The 27,177-nt window shown below is 36.7% G+C and overlaps 2 protein-coding genes across 8 annotated transcripts; one reads left to right on the top strand and one right to left on the bottom strand.

Annotated features, from left to right (window-relative positions):
• Positions 1 to 1,894: 1,894 nt before the first annotated feature.
• On the bottom strand, positions 1,895 to 17,497 carry CMC2 (C-X9-C motif containing 2). Of its 3 annotated transcripts, XM_076349073.1 has the most exons (5): positions 17,373 to 17,497; positions 16,725 to 16,806; positions 10,345 to 10,481; positions 6,379 to 6,450; positions 1,895 to 4,234 (listed from the first exon to the last, which is right to left on the bottom strand). In XM_076349073.1, exons 3-5 carry the CDS (start codon positions 10,423 to 10,425, stop codon positions 4,160 to 4,162), a joined length of 228 nt encoding a protein of 75 aa, XP_076205188.1. In that variant the 5' UTR covers positions 10,426 to 10,481; positions 16,725 to 16,806; positions 17,373 to 17,497; the 3' UTR covers positions 1,895 to 4,159. The 3 variants fall into 3 exon arrangements, with proteins under 3 accessions (XP_076205188.1, XP_076205186.1, XP_076205187.1); XM_076349071.1 differs by lacking the exon at positions 16,725 to 16,806; XM_076349072.1 differs by lacking the exons at positions 16,725 to 16,806; positions 17,373 to 17,497 and adding an exon at positions 17,071 to 17,190.
• A 212-nt stretch (positions 17,498 to 17,709) lies between these two features.
• Positions 17,710 to 26,868, top strand: CENPN (centromere protein N). Of its 5 annotated transcripts, none has more exons than XM_076348807.1 (11): positions 17,710 to 17,738; positions 18,115 to 18,296; positions 19,444 to 19,489; positions 20,251 to 20,307; positions 20,647 to 20,747; positions 22,292 to 22,468; positions 23,197 to 23,298; positions 23,862 to 23,919; positions 24,355 to 24,467; positions 25,116 to 25,239; positions 25,535 to 26,868. In XM_076348807.1, the coding sequence occupies exons 2-11, from the start codon at positions 18,126 to 18,128 to the stop codon at positions 25,648 to 25,650; spliced, it is 1,065 nt and encodes a 354-aa protein (XP_076204922.1). In that variant the 5' UTR covers positions 17,710 to 17,738; positions 18,115 to 18,125; the 3' UTR covers positions 25,651 to 26,868. The 5 variants fall into 5 exon arrangements, with proteins under 5 accessions (XP_076204922.1, XP_076204923.1, XP_076204921.1 ...); XM_076348808.1 differs by having other exon boundaries at positions 17,718 to 17,824; positions 20,671 to 20,747; XM_076348806.1 differs by having other exon boundaries at positions 17,718 to 17,824.
• The last annotated feature ends 309 nt before the right edge of the window (positions 26,869 to 27,177 follow it).

The raw sequence follows: 27,177 nt of genomic DNA, 5'->3' as shown, positions 1-27,177 counted from the left end.
ATTAGCAAATTACAAGTGAAAGGCTCTGTAAAATAAACAGAGAATTTAATGGGACCACTAAGATTTACTGTGATACTCCATTTTAGGGAATGTTAATAAAATTGAATGTGTCACTTAAGTCTACAGCCCTAAAATCCATTATGTTGTCCAGGTAGAGAATCCCCTTTGCTTAAGCAGAAGTGTTAATAATTCATTTTTAATTAAACTGTCAGATTCTGATATCATAGTTTTCCTGTTGTTCACATTGTTTTAGGTATTCCACAGAAATGTGTTTTCATTTATATCAGAAAGATTTTATATGAGATGTCACGCATTCTTTTAAAGCACGGGCAGTGCCAACATGAAGAAATGCCTGACTGTTGAAGACACTTTATGTGGTGTAGAGCTTTAGCAAAGTGTGTAACACATTGGAAATATTAACTACAATGATTCACAATTATGGTAGGAATAACTAATTTTTCAACTGTGTATTTTAGTAAGTTACTCATATTAATCGTTCCTGTGGAGTGTGTACCAAGACTATATTTCTTACAGGGGTTTTTTTTGAGTACACCCTGATTTTCAGGAAGTTATGCATGCCTATAAAATTCACAATCAGCTCATCACTGTGTTTGACAGCAATTACCCCAACTGTCTGAATAACCGGTGTATCAGCTGGGAATCAGATGGGAAAAAGCAAGTGGCTAGAACACTCACATGACTACAGTCCTCACCCAAATTGTACAAATGGTCAGCTCAACTGAATCGAGGTTTTACTGCAAGGTCTAGAAACTACACATAGTCCTTATCTGCAACAAATGCCTCTGCCATAATTCCTTGAGGGTGTTACCAACTAGAGTGAAACAGGCAAAGACAAACAGTATATTCATAATATATTAACACGCAGCACTGCAGCTTAACAGTAATACCAGATTCAAATCCTGTTGTATAAAGAACCATGCAGATACGGCACGTTTTGGTCCCTTGATGCCAAAAAGTCCAAAAACTAGGCAAAAGAGATGCAGACCATACATGAGATGTAAAATGGTATAAAAAAATAGTACATCAAAGCCAGTATTATAGCTCTTTATCAACTTAATTATTAAATTAACTGCAAGAAAGCACAGATGAAGGTTAAATTGGATAAAGACTAGATGGTGATGTACTGAGTTCTTATCTCCCTGTCAGTGTGGAGCCCACAAACACGTATGCAATAGGTGCTGCTTATGCTCTGGTATCGTGCTTGTGAGGCAAAGCTATGCTGTGCCAGGGCACTCACTGCAGATTAAGGGTGTCCTAAATTAATTTATGGCAATCTAGCCACTGAGCACTGGCTGGAATATATCTCACGTTGATTCCCCCTGACAGACAACTCATGTTTCAAACTATTCCTAGAAGAACTGAGCACCAGTACGGTGATCTTTGCAGGCAGAGCTTAACACCAGAGCAAGAACTAGCACTGCTGTACTTAACATTATGCTGCTGCTATGCAGCAGAATATCTTTCCTTCTACTGGGGGGGGGGGGGAACAAGATGTCAGCATTTCGTTTCCCAGCAAGAAAAAGTACACTAATGGTAGTTACCAGGTGTTTCTGGTAGAGCTGTAGAGCTGGAGGGATTTTGCTGGGTAGGTATCACTTGCTCTGTACTCCTCCTGTCCATGTATTCTAGACTTCTGTTGCACTTGAATATGGAAAAACCTCACTGCTATGGCCAGGTCCGTATTACAGCTGCCATTTGCCCTTTCTGTTTATACTTCCCCCTTCTTCACTTTCCCACATGAAGTGCCTAAGAGCTTCTCACACATGATGCAACAGAAAATTCCATCAAATTTCTTTTTTTCTTCTCTCTCAAACTTGCTCTTTCAGAAAGAACGAGGAAAATGCTTCTATACACAAATTACTTTACAAGTGTCTTCACAGTCCTTATAGACAAGGTTTATTTCAGCCAACATGTCCCCTACTCACCACTCAGCTCACTTTAGGAAACAACAAAACCGCATTTACCATTTCACCCTTACCCTCTTTCTCTGTCAGATAAATCGTATTATTACACCAGTGTTTCTCAGCTTCAGGATCAAATTAGCAACATAACCCCTCTCAAAAAAAGGAACAAAACCACAAGAATCAATGGGCAATCTCATATCACGCTACTAGTGGGCAATTAACAAAGAGAAACAGAAGGATGAACGTGACCATACTTTCACTAGGTAAACAAAGTTTATCTGTAAAATAGATTTATTGCTAAATGTAGTTCAAAGTATCAATAGAAATTGTGCATGCCATTTGGTCTTTCATTCATTAAGCACATTGATCTTTGAAAATATGATTCTGACTAATGAGCTGAGTTAAATGGCTCTTGGATTCTTATTTTGTTGCTATTCTAGTGAAAGATCTGGACCCACAGAAGCTGATGAAAGAAAGAAAAGCTTCGGTGCTTCTGCACTCAGATATCAGCTTCTCAACCTAATCTCTAGGAGAATTCTCTATTTATTTATTTATTTAGTTAAAAGATTACAAGCATCACCAAATCCTATTTAAGAGTTTGCCTGAAGTAGATCTTGTCATCACAAATGGAAGAAGGATCAAGGATGCAGAGTTCCCCGTTAGGGAACTTCACTATAAAGTACTCTTCAAAATACTTTTGAAGAGTACCAATAAAAAGACTGCACCACTTCCAACCACTCAAGTATTTAATTCAAATAATGCATCATTTACTTGTTCTAAGAAAGCAGACAGCATGTCAAAAGATGCAGAAACAATTGCTTCAGTTTTTCTTGGAACTTTGACTGAAAACGTTTGTGGTTAAGTTTTACCAATTTAACTGGGTCCATCCAGGCATTGAAAAATAAGTAAAATTATTCTAATTAATCTTTCAAAATAGATCACAAAATACAGCTTCCTTCCAAAAACAGGTGCGTGTACTAATTTCAAGATTGAATGTCAACAATGGTTCTTACAACAAACCATAGAATTCATTGTAGAATAGGCACCTTTTCTTCAAAAGGTTTCAAGACACTTAGTATATTTGGCTCAATAAAATTTATTTTTTTAAAATAGTCTTTTGTTGCTAGGCAGAACAGAAAAGTCATTTAAAAATAAGGTGAATCCAGCAGACACCCAGAGAAGCAACTCCATCGCTGCACAAAGCAACGTATATTTTAATATCAAATCTTCTGAATTCAGAGACTTGTTGAGGACTTTCTGCCATTTGATAGCATATAAACAGCTCTTATAGGCTAACGAGGCAACTTGGTTAACACAATACTAGTTGACTTGCCTAGCTGAAAGGCAAGTTACACTTTCTTTCACTTCAATGTGAGTTTCCCTTCAACAGCAATAGTCATAACATGACTTCACCTTTGTACCAGAGTATGTGGAAGAACTATTTAGCTTGTACTTTTGGCAGCACTCCTCTTCAAAAAAAATCACTCAGCACACATTGATTGTACTCAACAAAAATCAAGGCAATGCTTTGTAAATCCCTAGAAATGTTCCATTCTGAATTTCTAAAGCCGCTTGCTTTGGGTATGATGAACAAATTGTCTTACAACAGTCTACACTGTAAGTATGGTTGGCAGGAAGGATTTTTATCTTCTCAGTGGAAGATGGTAGTTTCATCATTTTAGCTCCAATAAAAATACTAGAACTCCAATTATTACTTGATAGGCAATTTCCAATTTCAAGACACATCTGTTTAAAATTTCTTTTTGCTAATTCATTTAAGTAGTGTTATCACAACATTACAAAGAATGATGGAAAAGTCATTCAGTGTTTTGCAAGAAGAAAAAAAAAAAAGAGATGAAAGAAAAAACGTGAAACACAAAGAAATAAATGCAACTCAACACAAGGTAGGGAATATAGCAGCCTTGAGTACGTAATACTCCACACACACTGATTCCTCATTACTTAACAATCATAACAAAACTATGCCAGAACAAAGACTTGCCACAATAGTTTTGTTTTAGAGATCAAAAATTAAGTTAAATTGTGAGTGATCATTTATTATATGTTTTTTTCCACATTGTTTGCCTTGCTGGGAATGAGTATGTTTTAGGCGCATTTATTTTTTCACCATTTCACAAACCACAGGCTGAGGCATTGGTGATGGGAAAGAAGTATTCTGTCAACTTTCAACTGAGTGTCCCTATTGAGATGCAGCTGTCCAACTACGGCACAGCTCACTTCTCTGAGTTTTTGTGAGCGTTAAGTAGCCTCCGTCGCATCGCCTGGTTCCTGGCCCTGCTTTCTTCATACTGGAAGACAGATAAGGAAATTAATAGATCAGCTGTTATCATTAAACAGATAAGTCAAATTTAAAAGCGTAGAGAGCGTTTATTACTCAGGAACAGAAACAGTATGTTTTGACTGATGCATTAGAAATGCAGTTCTTGTTAATACCTATATACTGGTTCATTTTTACTTTGAAATTAACATTTATTTGATTAAAATATATGTTTCTAAGTTTGAGGTTATTAAGCTAAAGAGTATTAGAACATTCTAATAAAGAAGATTCAGTTAATCTTATGGAGGAACTTAATTATACAGCCATCTTACGTACAACAGCTACACTTCACACATGAACTAGGAAAAAAGTTGCATTGGTGCTATTCTAGAGCACAGGTCAGGCTCTTTTCCTCTTAAAAGATACTGATTAATGTAAGCGTGTCTGCCTTCTGAAACACGAATTTGTCATCACAGACTTGGTCTATTTTCGATCCTGGTCATTAATTATATGCACAGATAAAGTAGTACATCAAGATGAAAGGAACAAAGGCAAATTTGGGTTGAATGAGGGTAAGGTGTTTTGGGGTTTTTTATGGTTTAAAAAAGAAACACAACAGAGACAGGACTCCAGTGTAAAAGGGAATCAAGAAAGGCTTCGCGGTTTAGATACATGCGTAAGACGACCATGCTTTCAAGTATGGCCCCGCACTAGCAAAAGCCCGAAGACTGAAGAGCTTTCTTTCATTGCAGCCAAAAAGGAAACCTTTTCATGGCTAAAAGAAATGAAAAATTAAAAATCAATGCGTGATTTGGTATATATTTCATGAGAAGCAAATTATTCTTGGCCTTAGGTTAGAGCATATATTTGTTCAATTTTTTAATAATTGGTATCAAGAATAAACCCAAGTAACCCACAAATACTCAATTCACTATAGAATGTAATAAACTACTAAGGAGATTGATTTTGGAAAGGATTTGCAGTTTTTCACTCATTATACTGATTGGTTTATAACTGAAATAATGGCCCAAAACATTACTTAACATTTACAGAATGCTTAACTTTTTCCCATGCCAGTATTTAATTCTTCAATAACCCATCCATGTTTTTACATAAAATGAGAACAATGGATCTTTAAAAGCTACATCTATACATGTTCTATACTTGTGAACAGCCTTTCAGGGGCTTCCTAGTAATGGCATATCAATGTAGCCGTATTTTAAGAAGGCAGACAAATATAGCCATCAAGAACTCCTTTTAATGTAAAGGCTTCAATGGAACAAAGAAAAAGAAGATTACATGGAAAGAACCTTTACTTCATTATTTTCCAGATCTATGCTACAGTTGGGGGCGGGGGGGGGGCAGGCCGGAAAATGGTATTTGACACAAGCAGATGAAATTAAATCCCATAGACTGACAGAAGGAAAAGAGGGGGCCCAAACTGTTCTGGCTATCATACACTTGAGGTCTCCTTTTTTAGACATGATTGTGAAATTTATGTCAAAAATCAGTTAAGTACAATTTCAAGTTAAAAGGTGTGTGAAAAGTTCATTTATGTGTTCTGTCATGTAAGCATGACAACCACAAATATAAAGACCAGTTGATACTCTTCTGAAAATGTGCCCATTAGCTATTTAATCTACTTAGACTCCTAGAGTTTTCCATTCCTTCGTATCCACAGATGTAGTGCAGCAATGAGTAAGTCCTAAGCAGCAATATTTTCATTTAGGGCCTAACTCAGCAACTCGTCAAGTAGTTTCAGTCAGCATAACTGACTTCAGTAGTAAGTGTTACTCATGCAGAAGTGACCATTACTGCTTTATATTCTATTCTGTGCAAATACCACTACTAAAAAAAATTAAAAAAAAAAAAAAAAATCGGAAGAAACCTGTGAAGTGTCAGTTCCTATTTGCAATATTTGTCTGGTTAAAATATGTGTTTGCCTACTGTTGTATATCCAAAAATAGACCATGCCATTTGTTAAAGCCAGATTTTACATGACAAATTTATCAAAAAAAGTTTAAATTTTGTCTCAAGTGCCCATTCCAGAATGTGCTTACATTTCAAGGCCTATTTATTTTATTTGTTCTACTTAGTAAAAAGCAACTCTATTTCTATCCCATGGACTTTTTTTTTTTTATTAAGCATTTAACTCATAGTAAATTTCTTTCTTACCTCTTTCTTTAAGCACTTCCGCATCTCACGGTCAATATCATTGCAATGGCCAAAAAATTTCAAAATGTTGTGCTGATAAGTTAGGGAGAGGAAAAAAAAAATTATAATTCAAAGGTTTCTTCCTCTGAAGCTCTATATTTCTTAGAAGTCACTTGCATTTTGCAACATATCCTGGTCGTCTTTTCCTTTTTGTGCAAAATGATGCTTTGTAACTTTTTTACTGAGTAGCTAGAAGTTAGAGCTACTCCTGAACCTCATCTGAACCACCTCCGCCTTGCTGCGAGTTGAAGGTACTCACCATGTTGTATAACCAGACTAGAATAGCTGAAGCTATGAAGTCTAAATGTAGAACATATATTTTATTGATCTAGGAATCAGTCTTACAACTTTCACTCACGCTAGCTTGAATAATGTAAAAAAAAAAAAATCTGAACACTAGTTTGTGATATAGAAAGATGTAGGGAGATCTACAGGCATCCTAGAGACAATGTCCTCTGTGCTTCAGTTTTCATTATTTCTTCATGACCTAGAGAGGCAAAGGACTTGATGCTACATCATCCCAACCACATGAAGAATGTGTTGTTCGTCCAAAAGATGCAGGCACTAGGCTTAAATGACTGAAATGTTAGAACCAGTATAAAAAATGGGGGATTAAGTTTCTCCAGATCTTGAGGTTAATAAATAAGATGCATTTACCATCTTTGTGACATAGCTCAACTGTGGGCCTTATGCACACTGAAGTGTTACTTAATTTCTGAAAAACTGCAAGCATTGTCCTCACAAAGGCATTCCCCAGCTAACCTGATGATATTCACCATAAAAATCTGTCCTCTGAGCCAGGATTTCCTGAAGTGATTTTGTATTATCGGTCATCAAATCACTCTCAGAATGCATCCTTCTAAAAGGACTACTTTTTCAGAGTGATGCTTGCTAACATGCCACAGAATCTCATAGCAGAATCTCGTAGCAGAGCATCCAAGCAATTCAGAAGACCTGAAGGAGTGGAGATTTTAGTAGATATTTACAGCTATACAATCAATAGAGACAATTTGCCCAATCTTTTAGAGAACTAATGAATTAAAAAAAAAAAAAAGACCATGAGGAACAAAACAGATGAGAATGAAGTCACTTCTGTATTTCAGAGGGAAACCTATGCGCATTTCTGTAGCTGATAAGCAGCTAGATGGATCTATACAAGTAATACAGGAACACTGTTAAGAATTCAAACAGAGGACAAGATTTCAGCCAATAGAACATGACTGAAAGTAGGAGTAGGTTAATAAAGATTATGACAAACACTTAACTATAGCAGCGCTATAATTAGCTTGTTTATACCTCTCTGCTTTATAAAGGGCATCAGATGACACTCCGAAGCAGTTGCATGTGATAAATGGTCACTTTACTGCAAACTGATCTTGCTTTTACAACATTTTCATTTTAGCTAATACAGATTTAATTTTGTATTCTATTCCCATACCTGCATGTTAAATTTCAAGGTGAGCACTCACATTTCAAGTTAACTCCACTCTTACTGGTGCATACAGTGAGTTGAATCTGTTTATTTAGCCAGATTCCTAAGCTGTCAACCTTTTGGCTCAGATTACGAGGAAAAAAGAATCAGTTTCCCAAAAATAATTATTACGCCTATTACAGTGATACGATTGCAAGACAATACGCATTTCTTTCAGCTGCCACCTATAAAAATAAGTCTCTTTAAAGCACACACTCAGCACCAGAGTGGAGTTGTTAAAAAAAAAAAAAATCAAAATAATGACATCAAATAGGAATCCCATTAACCTCTCCTCACTAGATGCAAAACTTGAAATAATGGGCAGGTTCTAGATTAGGAATAAAGTAAATCAAACTGATTTTTGTGAAAATGCACACACAGGACACCCAATTAAAAAAATAATGCTTTTCATCCCTCAGGAATATTAATTTAAATTGTAGATGAAGATTCTTAGGACATTTTGGCATTATAACAAAACAGCAGGTAGTCACTGATAACTGATTAAGATCACTGACTTTTCAGATTTCAGTGACTCCAATTTTAAAAGAGTATTTCAGTACATTCCCCTTGAATCTTAAATGAAAAGGTATTGCTTCCTTTCAACTGAGTGTGAAAGAAGCCATCTTCAACCTTTCTGTTCTGAGACTACTAGCACAAATATGCTCTCATAGTTGAGCACAAGACTGACAAAAGTAATTCCTCTTCATGTAAAGATCAACTTGAAACAAAACCAAGAGAATATAATCCTGTGCATGACTATATTATTGCTGCTCCTAGTCCCTTCACAAGTCAAATTGGTAATAGATTCCTTTCAATCACTTGCTGCCAAGGAATTCAAGTACACCTTTTAGTTCCAGTTCCCTCTTAAACTCAAGGTAGTCTAATAAGCTACTTCATACAAAAAGCCTATAATGGTTGTATATTAACGTTCATTTTTATTTAAAAAAACCCAACAAACAAACCAACTCTACAATCTCTCAAATTACCTAGAGCATTTTTAGGCAAATTAAAATTTTAGAACTCAGAAGAAAAGCATAAGTCTTACACTCAATACAACTTTTAGTTTTAAAGTTTGGGGATGTTCTGTACAAGAACTTTGTATCTTAGGTTTAAAAAATTTAGACAGCGCATAGGGACAGACAGGCAATGGTATGGAAAGTACCACATATGAGATGGCATCAACAGATTCCAGTGTGCTTACATTTCAAGATATTGCACTGCAAGTGCCAACAAAAACCAATTAAATGTTGCTGAACAAACCCAGTACAGTATACTCATTACAAGTGAATTTTAGTATTAAAACCCTTCATTGTTGTAATTTAGAAATCATAAGAAAGTGTGGTACTGCAAAAGTTTTCTTATATGTTAGGTTAGCTACTTTAAAATGTGCAAAAATGTTGTTATTCCTCTTTCATACAAAACATTCATCTCTTGCATTTCGTGTATTATCAGCCTTGGTTTTCTTCCTGTAATGACTTTTCCAAAGAAAAATTTAGAATTCTGCTCAAAACAGTAAAGCTAACATATGTATTGTCTTAGAATTTATGGATAACTGCATTACGAAAAAGAATATAAACAGCACATCTGAACATGGAGGTGAAAATATTGTATATTGCGGGTAATGGTGTAAACCATTGTTTTCAAGTTCATATTCAGTATTTAAATATATTTTTGTCTCAGTGGAAACTATGAAATTGAACTTTTTATGCCCTAATACAGAAATATATCTGTTATTTAGACTATACAAGAGAACTGGGAAAATAATTAACAATATTGCAACAATGCTGCAGATAGCTTTCATTGCAGGGGCTGACTCTTCTACATCTAGAGGTTTGCTACAGAGCAAGTGGAAAAAAAAAAAAGGCTTTTAAACAAGCGAGATGAAGATTTTATCTTCTTGAAGCAATGAAGAGCCTTGAGAAGTCTGAAGACAATTTGGCATTTTACATCCTTGGGTAGGTGCCTATTAAGAAGATGGCAGTCAAACAGTAATTCACATTTAGCTCTCCAAGCACTGAATGTAAGGCATGCTGCATGTCCGGATCCCCATCAACACGTCTGCTTATAAATAGACTGAAGCATCTGCCCAGTGGACAGCTGGAATATGGAAATGCTGTGAGCATACAAAAAGAGGGCATCTGAAGTTGCTTTTGTTTTTTTGAGGGGCCCACAGTACTAAAAGGTGCAGAAATTATTTCAGTTCTTAAAATAGGTCCATACTTGTCAAGCTGTAGCACAGGAAATTTTAAGGCATGTTTTATTTCCTAATGAAATCACTGGCAAAATTTTACACACAGTTGTCAGATACCTCTTCAGTGAAAACGTACTAGCTACATTTCATGGCTGTTCTGCCTAGAGGAGGTTTTTCTCTCTATGATCATATAATATTCTCAGTAATTTATCTGACATTCATTTCCCCAACCCACCCACTCTTTTCTCTGCTCAAAACTCCTTACCTCCTTGTGACACTTCTTGAGCAGACTGATAACTAGGTTACATTCTTCAGTGTGCAGATGAGGAGACAGGTCTGGATGCATCTTCAGTTAGGGATAATTTTAGTAGTACAAGGACAAGAATCTGAGAAAACTTCCGCCTGACAACATCAAAATATTAAAGTATAACTGAAAGGTTTGAGTTAACCACTTAAGATATTATCACACAGTATTAACAAGAAATATTTTAGATCAAAATGCAGCAAATATATGCAAATATCAAAATGCATAAATATATAATTTATATTACACAGTTAAAGTAATTAAAACCAGCAAGTCTGTTCTTCTACACAGCCCAAATATTAAAAGTTAGCAAAGAATATAAACTTCTAGTTATCATGGACATACACATGCATTTGGGATTTTAATTTTCAGGGACTCCCTAGTAGCATTAATCTTTCTTGAACTGCATATTATCTTTTCACTTTCCTACTTCAGTTTTCTTCTTTCTAGCTTTAAAAAAGCTAAGTATATGTCATTTACTTTCTACCTTATACAAAGATGGATCAGAACAGGAAGCACGATGATATTTCATTACAGCACTCTGAGAACTGGCATCTTTTTTAGTTATCTACATAGTCTTTAAAAAATCCTGATCCAGAGCATTGATGATGCTTTAAAAACCAGTACTTAATTACGTAATCAAAACAGTAATGAAGTTTTTTAATTATACCCAATTGGAATGTCCCTTCCTGCAACTTCACATTGTTGCCTCTTGCCCTTTCACTGTGCTCCTCTGAAAAGCACCTGGATCTGTCTTCTACATGAATCCCCCACTCCTTCAGGTAGTGGAAGACAGCATTTAGGTTTCCCTCGAGTCTTCTCTTTCGAATGCTAAAGCAGCCTAGCTCCCTTAACCTGCTGCATATGCCAGCTGTTCCACCCTCCTGACCCTCTTAGTTTCCCCTTTGCTGGACTCGGTTTTTTATCATCTCTGTTAGACTGTGGGCCCCAAAGATGAACACACTATCTCAGCTGTGGCCTCAAGACTGCCAGGAAGAGGGGAATAATAATAACTTCGCTTGACCAGCTAGCTACGCTTCTTCTAACGCAGCCCAGTATGCTGTTAGCTTTTGTTGCCGCAAGGGCGCGCTGCTAAATCATGTTTTAACTTCACGTCAACCAGGACCCTCAGGTCCTTTTCTGCAGGGTTCTGTGGAGCAGGAGCAAACTTCATTCTAGAAATAAATTTTTATATTACTTCCCATTTTAAAAAAATATTCCCAGAAGTAATTTGCAAGATCTTTTATTGAAAAGGATAAAAGCGTTATATGATAATGGCTGAAATAAGATGACATCTTTGTTGTGGAAGATAACTTCACCAGGGAGGGAAGAAGAAAAGTCCAGTTCATACCAGGACAAATGGTCTCGTCTTGACAAAATTCTACTTCTATGACCCATACTGCCACTGAATTAAAGAGATGCCTTTTTTGTTTGTTTACTTAGTATTCTGTCATTCCTTCTCCTCCCAAAGAGATCACCTTTCTAGCTGCAATACATCAAACAAAAACCACTACAACTTGTACTAAGCAGCCATCACTGTTTTAACACTCCGGCTAAATGGATGAGCTAAGTCAGCGGTCAAATTTTGCAAGCGTAAAATCCCAATATTCAGCTGCAGTGCTGGCAGCTATAATCTACACTGCTATTCCTAGAATACTCAAGTAATATATTCAACTTGAAGAGGTATGTACACTGACTTACCCAATATTTCCCATCATGTGTTCAGCTTAACAAGAGTCACATTCCCACAAGCAAACAAAATTTAAAAAAACCAAACAGATTTAAAAGCCTGTTGAGACCCATGATAATATGTTCCACATAGCGTTGCAAACACACATAATTTCTTTCAAAAATCTCCCCCATACTATCTGGAAGTCTAATATTACACTACATATACTCTTAGCACAGAACAAGTTGGAAACTCTACAAGTTGCTTCAGCATTCTATTCAACAAATTAACAAATGAACTTTTAGAAATATGACAGCAGGAGCATGACTGTAACAGCAAAGTGATTAAGAACCCTGCTGTGTTATTGCCACCAGCTTTTGATTGCATGCCACACAGTCAATATGTTTTAAATTTATCAGTAGGGTTTTTTTGATAGCACTAGAGTCAGCATTCCCTTGAGAGGGTGACCTGCTCAATGACTGCGCATTACTTTAACATGTGTGAACCCAGCTGATTATTAAATCTCTTCATCCTTCAGCCTCCAACCACTCTTCCTAAAACTGTCGTCTGAGCTGGCTGTCTCAGAAGGAGAAAGGAAGACCAGTGCCCTAGTGAAATAGGTAGCATGCACATCAGCACAGGCCAGACAACCAAAGGGAGCGCTTCAAGGAAAGATTAATTATTTCTAAACTAAGATTAGTAATCGCTGCCATTGTTTACAAAATTATTCTCAGATAAAGTAGATGAAAGCTGTCAATGCCACAAATAGATAGGTGACTGTATTTCATCAATTAAAAGCCTTCTAATGACTCAAATGAATTTTCCAGTGGCACCTCTTGCAGGACAGATGCTACAAATCAGAGGTCCGAACTGTCACACCAGTTCATAGATCAGTACTCCTAAAATTCATTTTCAAATAACATTCAATATTAAAACCTTTCAAGTTCAATTACCAGATATGGTACTTAGCTTATGTAGGCTACAATGGATTAAAGTAACAAAACACCTTACAGTGGTCATGGAAGGCTTAACTGGAGCCTTTAAATACTTTTGAAGTTCATGACTGAACAGTGTTAGTGCTCAATATTATATTTATGTTTAGGAGTGTCAGATTAGACAGCGATCTATAAATGATCAGAGAAGGCTAAAGTATTTTTTGCTGGAGGGGAATGACTTTGTTACTCTTGAAACTCTTTCATCTGTCAAAAACATCTATGAAAAAAGGACAGGATGAGCTATTGGTTTTCTTAGTTTCTTTTTAATAATATTCTAACCTAAAATAAAGATAACGGGTTGCCATCTTACCAGAATTTAAGTCCATATGGACAGAATTTTATATAGGTGGTAGCTCATAAGGAAACTAAGTATGAAAAAATACTGAAAAAAAAATTTGCAGAAAAAGATTGGGAACAAGCAATATAAATTGCTCTGAGAAAACTACTAACAGAAATGCTGGATAAGGAACGTCAAGGTAAACATGCAATTGCAGTAGAAGAAATATTAGCAGTAAAGTAGAAGAACAATATTAAGAAAATACAGGAATTGCTTTAGGAGGAAAATGGACTGCAAAATGCTAAGCAAACATTAATATCTGAAGTGACTATTTGGAGAGAAGTATTTAGATGAACTCTTAACATAAAGGCACTGGGTTGCACAAAAATGGTCTGCCCTTTAATGTGTTTTATATGAGATTTTGATTTCTGCGCAGTTTTTCCTTCCTTGTTAAAAATTACACTACATATGTATCTAAATTATTTGGTTGAAATGCCTTAAGAACTAACTGCAAATCTCTATAAATTATTAGCCTCTGAAGGTAGAGGACATGGATAAAGATGATTGTTCTTTCAACTTCCTTAACCAGTTTCTAAATCTACGCTATCCTTCAGGGAAAAAAAAGAATTAAGAAATTGTCTGGTTCCAGCATCATGTTCTGTGCAGTTTATCTTAAAGTGGGGAAAATAGGGGATGTTCTAGCTTTACGGTTTTCAACAAAAACCAGATTTAAAAAAAAAAAAAAAAATCAAAAGCCTAAACTTAGAAATTCTTTGACAATGATACCAAATTTCCAATGCTAGTATTTTTGTTTAGAAAAATAATACTTATAAGATAATTCCTTGCATAAGCAATCCTGGACACTAAGCATTTCAAATTGCTAAAGATTTCTTAACAGGAATCAACATATAAGTTACCAAGAAGTGACATTCATCCCTAATCTAAAAGCCTATCTATACACACATTCAATGCATTGAATATTTAATATTAATGTGCAAAAGGAACCAACACATATTATAGAATTCACAGTAAAACTGCAGATACCTAGCAAGTAGGCAGAAACCAAAAGGCTGTCCCGAGGGAGCAGGCAAGAACACTGTATGCATTTCATTCACACTCCTGTTAGACACCAAAATCCAGGATGAAGTGCTTGTTTCCCTCCACTTGCTAATTTCTCCTCCTGACCTCCTATGGGAAACAGCAGTAAAAGGACCTAGCCGTGTGGAGAAAGAAGGGGTTTGGTACATTCCCACTTCCATCTTTCCCAAATGAAGCATGGGATCAGCATGTCAGGAGTCGTAGCAGGGAAGTTCCTTCCTTCTTTTCTAGAATCTCCCATAAATATGAACTAACCAGTTCCTTGATGCAGAAGGAAAACTAAATTAGGTTGCTGTAGTCTCGCTGATTAGTTTAATGCTTAATATTTCCACGCTTGGGGGACAACAATGAAAGAAAAGGTTTAAATCTAGATAATTGTTTTCCTAAGATGCTTCTTCCATATTTCATTAAAACACATTACAGTATTTCTAAACCAAGTTTTGCTAATTTTTCCATTTAAAAAGTTGCACACAAAAGTAATTTAATTTTTTTCAAGTGCCTAAAGTCAACAGTAAAAAAAAACCTGAACCCATGAATTCACATATTGCTCAGAAAAATCACTTCTTAAAGCAAAATGCAAATCCTTGTTTACCAACCCTGAAGATGGTAAAATTGCATCTGAGCATCTACATTGCTAATGGTTAGGCACCTTAACCAGAAATACAGAGCTTGCTTTCTACAGTACTACACAACGCTCGCATTTGCTGCATACACTCAAATACCCACAAGGCGGCAGCATGACCATGCAAAGGAGAGCATGCACTGACAGAGGGAAGGGCGAACAGATCTGCACATTCCTATAAAGCTCACTCACCATGTGTAACATTTACTTTTGCACTTCGTTTCACTGTCTAATTTGAGTAAGACCAGACATTTTGGTTTTAAGTTCTCAGTTACATAGCACTGTCCTGTTTGGCTTTGGAGAAAAATACTTACAAACCAACCAGCTCTTTGTTTACTCAAATCACGGGTGTTTTCTGTAAGATTATACAAAGTTTTAGCATAAAAAAGGATCCAGCTCCATACCTAACTGGTTGGTGTTACCTGAAGATAGCATTCATGTCACTTCAGCAGAACTTCTGCATTCCTAGTATTATCTTTCATACACAATTTATAAATATTTTTGATGATAGCAGCTTAGAATACTCAGAAGATCAGTCATACAGTGAAATGAGAAATCACAGTTGATGAACACCATTTCAAAAAGCCTAGGGAACTCTGAACTAAGGACTCTGTTTCTAGCTTTTAATAACATGGTTAATGTCTTCCAGATCAGGATATTAAAGTATCATTCTATGCTGCTATCCTTAAGGTTGTGATTAGACACATTGAGAATGACCCCTAACTTTCCAACATTTCCAAGAAATTTAGCCAGACACCTTCACTTTAATAAACCAAGTTTTAGCTAAATCTTATAAAAATTAGTCACAACCTCTTGAATTTCAGTCTTGAAAACTATGCAGCAGTTTTCCAATATTACATAGTAGAATGGTGGGGGGGAATAATTTAGATACATATCTATGAAGACTTGTGAATAGTAAGGAAACACGAAAGGGGGGGGAAATTATGTCTACTTTTAAAATGTTTTTATATTATGTAGATGGCATTTACTTTCCCTGAACCTAAAGAATAATTAAAAAAAAACCCTTTGATAGATAAGATTCATACTGATTTTAACTGTCTTTTTACATGACCACTTTCTGCCAACAATTCAACATTCCTCACATCAGCAGAATGAGCGCTCACCCGCTGCTTTTAGTAGTAAGTATCTGATAAAACTACATCATACCTGATTTCATACTTAGTAAAGCAAGTTTAAAAGGCATTAGTGCTAATGAATAAAGCAAGCTGAACACCAGCTTGAGTATCAAGTAACTTCTAGAGTTTTATTTCTAGCTAAAATAAATGATCAAATAAAGCACAATAAGGCATTTTCACCTCCTGGTAATTATTTAAGGTCAAATTCATAGAACAAACATCAGCATAGTTATGGGACAATTACTGGAATATTTTTATTATAATCTGCAGCAAGTCACACTGCATAACATAGCGTTACATCACAAAAGATTACTGAAGCAATCTCTTTCTGCTCCTGCTATGCCTATGAAGATCAGACTATACAGTCAAGAATGGCAAGACCCAGCCAGTATAAAAGTAAAGCATGAAGATGAGGTGCTGTCGCCAAATTCCTGTTTTGCAAGCTGCTCCTGTACTTCAGCTGCATCCACCAGACCAGGCTTCATTTCATCACTATTTCATTCATTTCCCAATCAAGCAAAGAAGAGCACTATAAACCTAGTACCGCTAGCAGAATTTCCTTGCTTGCTTGCTGTAGAACTGCTTTTCCCCTTCTGAGAGAAAGGGATCAAGAGGATCACGCTCCCCTGTTGGAAAAGACAGGGTCTCATCCCTTGAGCAGCAAGACCCCCTGAAGAAAGGCACGCAGCACTTGGCAGACAGTAAATGCCGTTAGCGTAGCACAGCTTTGCTATCAGGTAAAAGGGGCTGCTGCATTTACGCTGTTACCAACAGTAACGGCAGAAGAGGCCCACTTAACTAGCCCACGCTGTTTTCAGTCTAGTTTCTCAATGCTCCCAGGAATCCTTAAAATAGTCATGGGATACACACACAAGGAAAAGCAAGCTTACGACAGTAGCAACGGAGAGACCCATGTTCCCACTCAGAACAGCCCTTTTAAAAGCCCTCCTTGAGCCCTGAAAGAGGATGCGAGGTGAGCAGAGGGTCCCAGAAGCCGGCTCCGAGCTCAGGCAGGGCAGAGCAGGGCACGGCTCCCCCAAAGCCAGGCGGCGGGGCGGGGCGGGGTGGGGTGGGAGGGCAGCGGGAAGGGCATCTCCCCACACGCCCCTCTTTTCCTTTAGGGATAGAAAGGAGCAACGCTGCCCGCTCGGGTCTGGCCAAAGCCTCCCCTCTCAGCCATCCTCGCACTTACTCCAGTCCCCAGAGGACGAGCCCCGCCAGGCGAGGCAGGCACCGAGAGCGACACACCAGCCGCGCAGGACCGGGAGGAGGCGCGGGTGACCCGGGCAGGCCCGACCGGAAGCCGCCTCAGCGGACCCGGCACCCGCCGGCAGAGCCCTCACGGCGCCGGCGCCAGCGCGCGGCGGGGCGGGAGGCGGGGTGCCTTGTGATTGGGCCGCTCGGGCACCGTGCGGAGCCTGATTGGGCGCTTCGAAAGGCGGGCGGTGGTTGGCGGTTGGGTGGGCGCGCGGCGGGCGGGAAGGAAGGGCTGGTGTGCGGATCGGCGGCCGGGCGGGCGGCTGGAGAGGGACTCGCCGCCCCGTCGTGTGGCGGGCAGGTAGGGTCGCGGCGCTCTGCTCCGCGGTTCTCTTCGCGTCCGTGCCCGCTGTCTGAGGCCCCCTGGAGACTCATCGGACCGGACAGGTAGTAGCAGCCCTGGGTGAGGCCAGCGGCCCATCCCTCTCTAGAAGCTCGCGCCAGGCCTCGGTCGGTGAGGGAAGCTTGTGAGGGCTTGGGGAAAAGTTACTGTAGAAAGCATTTTAACTCGCTGTCGTTGGTGTCCGCTGAAATCTGTGGTAGTGCTACGCTTAGGACTGATGCCAATGTTCTGCTAGTCGTGCCTAGGTGCAGCTTTGTACCCCTTACAAAAAGACCAAGTCTCCTGAGCCTGCCTGTGCCTTGGTCTCAACTTCTTTAACGTTTCAACTTTTCAGGTGGCTTCATCATGGATGTAACTGTTGCTGAGTATATCCGAAGAACTGTACTAAAAATCCCACGAGATGAAATCAAGACAATGCTACAGAAATGGGGCTTTCTCTCTGAGACACAGCTGCAAACCATAAACTTCCATCAGATAAAGGAGAACATTTCTCAAGATGTTGTTCAACTTTGTGAGGTAATCCTTTCCTTCGGGAACTGCCTGTCAGTGACATATAGGACACATGTTGAAGCACCATCAAAAAAACATTCTTATGAAGAAATGAATTTTCTTTGGCCAGAACACAGCGTCAAATAGCAGTTTGTAGTCTGGAAAATGTAAAGCTGAGCTGGTAATACCATCAATTTTGTCTGATTGATAGGAGTGCAGGATCGACCCTTACTGAGTATGGAAGTACATGTTTTGAGCTCTAAGTTGCACAAGGTAGATAAAAGCTCACTGTGTTAAACCTTTAAGAAATGGGTGTATTTCTAAAGTGTAAAATAAAGGCATTGACTGAGATGTCCACTCATTACATAGTGCTAATTTAAATCTATTTGGTATGAGTAATGATAGCAGTAGTTTATATCTTTTAGACTTTTCAGGTTTTTTTAAAAATTTCCTTGGCCAGAACTTCTTCCGTTCTGCGTACTGTAAGCAAAAAAGGTTTTCTGATCTCCTCCTTACGTACTCTGATTTTGGTGTACTAGGAGTCTTTATATATAGTATCATAACCCAGATAGATACACTTATTACTGATATCTCTTAAATTCTATAGCTTTTTGTATCATTACCTTTGAATTTCATACTCAAAGATTAATTACATGGGGTGTAGATCAAACTGCAGGCAAGAAACTGTTCAGTTATTTTTGTAAGATAGCAAATGTCATTGTAAAATAGCATTTGTTTCTGAAACGTTCCTATCTGTAACAAGTAGCGTCATAAAGTTTCTGAAAAATATTTCTCATGCTGTAAAAGTTAAATAAGGAGGAACCGAGCATGTTAAAATTCCTGACAGTGAAATATTAGTCACTGTTGCATAATGTCATGAATACCCATTAATTTTACTTTCTAATTGCTTGTACATCATACTATAAGGATAACGTTCTTCTTGCTGCCTGTGCAGAAACACTTAGGCCTTGCTGAAATAGCGTTCATTATTGATTTCTCAAAACTGTATTGTGTGCACATTGGGACCAGGTGTGCTGTCTTTGAGGAGAGCGTACATGCTGTGGACTTCAGTGCAATGTAATTTAAACTACCAATACTGATCTTTTTCACTTACTAAACAGTGTGGTAGAACATTCTGGACCTGCAGTTCACCATCCACTGTTATTTTTTCCAGGAAAATTCTGCAGACATAAAGCAAGCAGCTGTCCTAGACATAATTTGTAAGTAAAAAATGAATAAAAATAACATCTTCATACTTTTTCTGAGTAACTTGATAATGCCCTTAATTATATAGCGATTGCCCTAGTGAGGTATAGATGCATTTGGTGTAAACAGATTACATTTCAGGTGATGAGTCTCATTGGATCTAACATTTTTTAAAAAAAATTTCAAAAGCTGAAAATCAACAAAAGCATGTTTGCTTCTTCTGAGGTCTAAACAGATGTAAACTGTGGTAAGCCACGTCTAGCACACAGTTATAAATAGAGAGAGGTATGTTTGTCTCCAGTATGCACCAAACCCTAAAATCAGTAATATCGTGCTCCAATAGGGAGTGACATGGGCAAAATTATCGGCAAATACTCCAGGTGGAACTCTAACTCCAATATTGATTCATAACTTGATTATATAATAGTTTAAATCTCAAGGTTTCTTTTAACAGTCTACACGTCTTAGTTTGAGTTTAGACAGTTTTGGTCATTTTAGGTAAAATCCTTCTTTAAACATTGAACCTCAGATACACCCTTTATTAGTTGCTTAAGTGAATTAAAAAATATCTTCCCATCTCTTTTATTAAAAAACTTATTTTGCTTTTAGGTTTATTATGAGTGGTAGTTTAAGAATGCTGAATAAATTACATTGCGTTATCAGAAGTAATCTTTTTTTTAAATAATCTGGTCGTAAAAGTATTGTAAAAACATTTGTCCCTTTGATCACCGTTTGATAATGCCCTATGTTATTGAGCAATTCCTATGTTTCTTAGATAACCACATCTACCCAAACAAAAGAGTGTGGAGTGTTTACCAGATGAACAAAACAGGTAAAATGCTTTTCCTTGCTGTAATCTCACAGTTCTCAGCAACTTACTGTAGTGCTGCCTCATATCATATATTTTAAACACAAATATAGCCGAGTATGGATTTTTTCAGTAGAGATATCTTTAATGTTTTTAGAATACTTTTAATTATCTTCTCAAGCAATTATTAGAAATTAGTAACTACTAATTAAATATAAACTTTTTCTCTATACAGCAATAATAAGGCTCAAATTTAACATACAGCTTTTCATATAAGGCTATGCAACTTCAGCTTTTTCTGCTTAATTTTTTTTCAGCAAAACTAAAACCATCTCTGAACTAGTTCTTGTAACCCAATTCTAGTTGTTTGTTTTTCTTGTGTAACAGGGGAAGAAACGGAATTTTTTGACTTAACAGATTTCAAAAAAAAATTTAAAAGACGACTTCGGTCAGCCTTGAAAAATGTAAGAATAAATCCATTCTAAATTTATTGCACAGCTCTGGTGTCAATAGATTGTTTTCATAACTTTAGCGAGGTATTTTTTTTCTTACAGTCTGCATCAAAAATTAAATGGAATTATTCATTTGGGAATGGTAGGAACTGCATTTGAAACAGCAAAAATGTATTGCCTGTCTGTTCTAGCAACTTTACAATTATGCTGGAGTGAAATAAAATGTAAGTTTGCCTTAAAATATGACAGGCTTCAAGAAAGACAGTATGTTTATGTTTTCTATCAAATCTTTGCCCTATTTGAGTGTACATGTTGTCTAGGTAAGTTGATACTGCTTTGTCCTGTTACCCAGTAACAATACACAAACAACAAAAATCGGATCAAGCAGAGTATAGAGGGAATTTGAAGTAGCCAGTAAGTAGGACAAGGAAGTTCAGTTCTTACGACTTAGGTTAGTAGCAAAATTGTATCCGTTTCCTTTTAGTTCTGGTTTGAAATGGTATTTTGTGGTGGCTGTGAGAACTTGGCCCTGGTATTTCATTACATTATAATGACTGAAAGACCACTGTTGATAGCAAGAAGCAGTTTCTGGACTACAGAAATGAGCATGGTAAGAAAAAAATGGAAAGGAGGTACTACCATCTCACTCTTTTTACTAAGCATTTTGCAGAAGCCTTTTCTTGCTTAGCTCACCAGCTTCATTTAAGCAAGGTAATAGAAAATGCCTCTGGCTAGTTAGCTGTGTCACTTCTTGATGCACAAAGGATTCCCAGTGACAACAATAGAGGGCAACAAATACAAATCAGACTAACAGATAATCAGCTGCAGTTCATATAACTGTATTACAATAAAGTTTTGCGATATTTTCATTTAAAAAAAAAAAAATCCACAAAAACTTTGAGGAGTGATGTTGGTCCAGCAATTTAAACAGTTTATGGCCTAGTTGGACTAAAAGTTTGACAACATGTGCCTCAGTCAAAGGGAGGGTTGGTTTTTTTAAAGGATGTTTTCCCACTCTTAAGTCACCCAGATTGAGTCAAGGTAAAAAGAAGTAACCGAGGAGGAAAGGTAATCTTCTTCAAATTTCTGATTGTGTATTCTTGAGCAGTGATAAATACTATATTCAGGTCTAAAATCACAAGTTGATCAAAAGTTTAGTCTCTTAAAAATTTGACATATTTGAAATATTGCCTCTAGCCCTCCATCTAAATTGACACCTTTTTGTTGTGTTGTTGTTTTCCCAAAAGAGAGAATCAAGGCTTTTGTAATAAGCTATTTTTATTTTCACTCTTTAGAAGAAAATGTACATCAACAGGAACAAAAGTTGTATTACAGTTTGAAAGGCAATTCTTCCCCCCCCCCTTTGGAAGGTTATTGTTTTTCTGTGGAAATTCAGTTTAAATACAATTCTGACCACACTAGTGGGATTTGTTTCTTATTCAAGCAGTGGTGTACTAAATTATGTTTGGGTCTTGTGAACACAGGGTTAAGAGATAACAAAGTCTTTCTGGACACCTGAATGTGCTGGTAAATCAAAGCTTTTCTTTTTCTATTAGGTCACCATCAACTTTAGAGAATATGAGGATAATGCAGTCTGGATTAGAATTGCCTGGGGAACACCATATACAAAACCAAACCAGTACAAAACCAGCTATGTTGTATACCATTCACAGACTCCCTATGTCTTCATTTCTGTCTCAGTGCTTAAGAGCAACTTGCCTCTGCTATGTCAGGTACAGAATAAAATGTGTAGACCCTGACTTCACCGCAGTCACATAGAGCTATAATTTTGTTAGCTTTTAAGAGGATAGGTAAAGATTTGTTACTTAATGTAATTTACTAATTTACGTAGTCTTTTTTTCCCTTAGCTCGTGATAAAAATGGGGCAAAAAACAATCTTTGTGACCTTTGGAATGGTGCATTGTGAATAAATTCAGTTTATTGGGATTTTTGCTGACCTTGAATTGTTCTAATTTCTTAACCAAGTGTTAGGCAGTATTCAGTTGAATTATCTCATAGAAATTGAAGAATATTACATCAGCACAGTTAACTTCAAGAACTAAATGTATGAGCTCATCAGGGAATGCTATTAATTAGTTTTAAAAGACATTTTCTGTCAACTCGTGATCAGCATTGGTAATCCTTCATTTTTTTCTCTATTTAGCAGACTTCTGTACTAGTAATTTAATTATTTTATTAATCTGTTTATTTATTAATTTTTCAGCTGATAAGGCTGTAGAGCTTATCTGGTTAATCCTGTGAATGCTTTTAAATATTAACCTAAGCTTAGTAACAGTCTATTCAACATTTTTTCAGACGTGAGAATCCTGCTAGTTAAAGGGCAGTTGCTTACCTTGAAACAAAACCATCGCAATGTCTAGAAATACTATATTTTTTTCCATATTACAAACACAGTGATGATTAAGACTGATGTTAAAACAATTTCGATTTTTATTTAAAGGCCCTGGTTGTTGCTTCCAATTACCACGACATCCATGAAATGGAGCTTCGAAGTCATTCTTTAAACTCCCTTAAAGATATTGTGTTTAAGAGATATAGCCAGGTGAGCCACTTCACAAGTACATCCTAAGATAAGTCTTGCTTTTTGTTTCAGGCCTAGTTCTCACCCCCTAGCAGGGGGGAAAATTCACCTCTTCCAAGAGACCATCAAGTTAAAATAATATTGAGCTACTGAGGTGGACAGCCTTTCATTAAGGTAACATTACAATGGGGATGTAATTACTTGGTATCCCACCTACTCTTTAGTATTGTTATTCCTGATGGTTAAACTCAGTCTAAAAATTGTATGAACAATTCAGTCCTAGGATTTTTTAAGCATCATTTCACTAGGCTTCCTAGAGCAATGACTTGAAGACTATTAGAATGGGCATTTACTCTGCTCGTCCACATAAAACTTGTAAACAGGGCAATGTTCACAAATATCATAGGACAGGCATTCTTTTCTCAAAATAAAGCTGGGCTTTCTGACTTCCAGTAACTGTCAAAAATTGCAATACTTACTTTCAGAATGAGAAGTAAAAAGAAATCTGGAAGGTTCTTTTCAGCTACAGCGTCTAAAAGTGGAAGTGAACTAAAATCTTTTTTTTTTTCTCTCTCTCCTTTTAGAACTTCCAAACTTACTATCCGAGACCTCTACAAGAAAGGAACGTGGCACCAGAAAATGGTATGTATATTTTAAATTAAACGGCAGTTTGAATGGTGTTACTGCTGGCTTCTGAAATGAGATTTGTAATAGGAAATGTACATATGTTACATTCACATTATATTATCCATCCCTGGTGGGGTGCCATAATACTGGCTATCGCTAGGAGAGGTAAATATTTCCTCATGACTGTCACTGGACACAGTTACGAAACCAAAAATACCCAATGCCCAGTATCTCCTTTCATATTAACTTGGGCTTTTCTCTTGGTAAGAACTGAAAATAGAAATGATGGAGACAACTAGCTTATGGAAAAAAAGATCGTGATGAATTCTTTAAAATTGTTATTTTCAGATTTTCACTGGAGTAATCACCTGATGAGAAAAACAGCATTGTATCAGCTGACAAAGTTGTCTTTGTTTTTTCTCATCTCTTCCCTACTCTTTTCCCCTGCAGGGGATTTAAGGATAATTCAAGAAAACAGAAATGAGAAAGAAAGAATACAGAGAGTGAATCAGGAAGTTTTTGGTGATGGTCCCCAACCAAAACTCGAATTTGCACAATACAAGGTAGTAAAAGCAACAGACTTTGGTTTTGTTTTGGGTTTTTTGGTAATTTTAAAGTAGTGGTAGCTACATGAAATTGCAAATTGAAGAAATATTAGATTTTTTTTAAAACTTTAGGGAGGACATTTTAAAATAAATAGTTTAAAGTATCTTTAAGAAACAGATCTGCATTGAGATTTGGTCAGACTACTAGATCATGTTTCAGTCTTTCAGCCTTGTGAACTAAGCATTTTGACTTGTTTTTGTAATAAAGGTAGACTTAGACCAGCAGTGTGCTGAAGCATGAGCAATTAGGGTTATTTGAAGTACATACAAAGCTCACGCTACGTATAACACCATAATTTAACTTCTTGGATGATGCACGGATTTTATCTGATGAACAGATATATTGGAAATTCTAAGAGATACTTAATGTTTTACAATATTACTGAACAAGTTGCCTGTTTCAGCAGAAAACTGTTTACCACATGGTGGCACCCTCTGATTTTATTAAAATATTCCTCCAGCTGGAATCATGTTAATGTTACAAATAATAGACGAATAAGATACAGTCTTATTACATATTACATTTTTAATGTAATGTTTAAATAATAACCTATAAATAAAATATATTCATTGCTTATACTCCCTGGTTAAATTTTGTGTTAACAGCTTGAGACAATGTTTAAAAGTGATCCTAAAATGGATGTTTTGGATGAAAAAGAACCATTCAGATGTCTGGTCAAGTTTTCTAGTCCACATCTTTTAGAATCGCTGAAATCCTTGGCACCAGCGGGTAAGTGTTCCAACTCCATACAAGGGAGGAAAAATCCGCAGTTAAGTTTGTCATCTTACGTTCTGCTTGTATCTTGCGCAAGGGAGAACCTTCATAGTTTGTTTAGAAATACGTAGAAATTCAATAGAATAAAAATGTTACCACTATAAAATCTTATGCCTAAATACATACCAGTTTATTCTTAGAATTACTAGTTTGTACATAGATACTCAAGTTGTGTTTTTAGTTTTATAACAGTTATGAAAGGTAACTATTGGTTGAGTTAAGCTATAATTATCTGTCTCTCTCTCTCCAGGTATGGCTGATGCACCACTTTCACCACTACTTACATGTATACCACAAAAAGCTAGGAATTATTTTAAAATTAGAGAGAAAAAAGGTTTCTTTCCAGGAAGCTTTGTAAGCCCTTAATTTAAAACTGATTCATGGAGAAATATACAATTCATTTATTACTGGTATTAATCTAAATCTTCATAAACTTTAAAACAGATTTTTAAAAATTAACTTGTTCTTTGATAATACCTTAAAGTTTTTTCTGAATTATGGCTTCTTTGAATTATTTTTCCACATTTGTCTTTAACAGAAGAGTTAGCCCTTTCCTTAAATAATAAAAAACCACTAGTTGCAAAGTTTAAACAGAGATCATGGTTATTTTACATGTAAATGTGATGACTGCTCCTAACTGTATTTTTAACAGTATTTGTGAAATTAAAGCTAGCTAAAGCTTAATAAAGATACAATAAGACAGCTGTAGCTATTCAGTTTACTGTCATACCTGTAGATGGCTAAGATATTCTAGGTGGCCGCCTTATTTTGGCTCCAGTTCAGCAGCGTAACAGAATACGTGCCCCATTTTGAACATGTGAATAGTCCCATTTAAATAAGTGGGGCTACCCGTCTGCAGGTCAGGCGTGTTTTTGTCTTAGTAGATTAAGATTATATTCAAAGACCATTACAGGGCATGGGGAAGAAGGGACTCTCGGAATAGAGATGTCAGTAAGAAGTTTCCATCCAGCTTTAATGGATATTAATTCAGATCCAGTGTTTTTACTCACCAAGGGCAACAGCCAATAACAAATACTTAAATAAAAAAACCCTCTGTCCATTGGTATTAATGTCTTATGAAGTTTTATCTTAGAGGAATACAATGAAACAGGCAATAATTTTCTTTTGAGGAAGTCCATGTTTTAGAATATTTCAGTTAAGATTTGATCCTTCTGCAATCCTTGCACACTACCACTTTTTTGTGCTTGGGGACATAACGATTGCAGAATCAAGATGGCAGCATTCACTAATGCAAAACAACAGCTTTGCACTGGGGTTCTTTAGAGTTGGTAAATTGTAATTGGTAATTATATAGATATCTTTACGTAACTTGCTGTATCTTTTTAATTTGAGATGGATTTCATCTGAAGATTCAGTTACAGTGTACACGTGTTTCCTTTTTAATTCTGTTACCTGGAAACTTTGTGCATGTAATTTGTGTATATGGAATTCCCGATTCACTTTCAGTATGTCAGTGTGCAGAGACAGTCTTCATAACTTCATGGCACGGTGTAAATATTTCGAGAGGTTGTATGGGAATGTTTTTGTTTTTCAAACTGTAAATAAATGTGTAAATTAAGTCTTCTCATAGAAGTTTGTTTGCCCTGACTTAGAAACATGACTTAACATCTACTGATTTTTGGTTTGTTCTGTTTTTCGGCATCACTGTACAACGCACACATAAAAAGAAGTTAGCTTAGGACTATCTGCTAGTGATACATTTTTAGGAATTCCACCTGTGTGCTTTAAATGTTAGTTTGACAAAATGCTAATGTCAGGATTCTGAAACAATTCTAGCTTTTGTGTGATACACAAGATGTCTGATAGACATTAAGTGTTGGCGCTCTCATTCCTGCCCTCATAGAGCCTTCCAGGAGTCAGACCCGTTAAGAT

This window comes from Aptenodytes patagonicus, chromosome 11 (assembly GCF_965638725.1).
Source record: "Aptenodytes patagonicus chromosome 11, bAptPat1.pri.cur, whole genome shotgun sequence".
NCBI classification, from domain to species: domain Eukaryota; kingdom Metazoa; phylum Chordata; class Aves; order Sphenisciformes; family Spheniscidae; genus Aptenodytes; species Aptenodytes patagonicus.
Note: the sequence above shows the minus strand (reverse complement) of the source record. Positions and strands in the feature narration are given on the sequence as shown.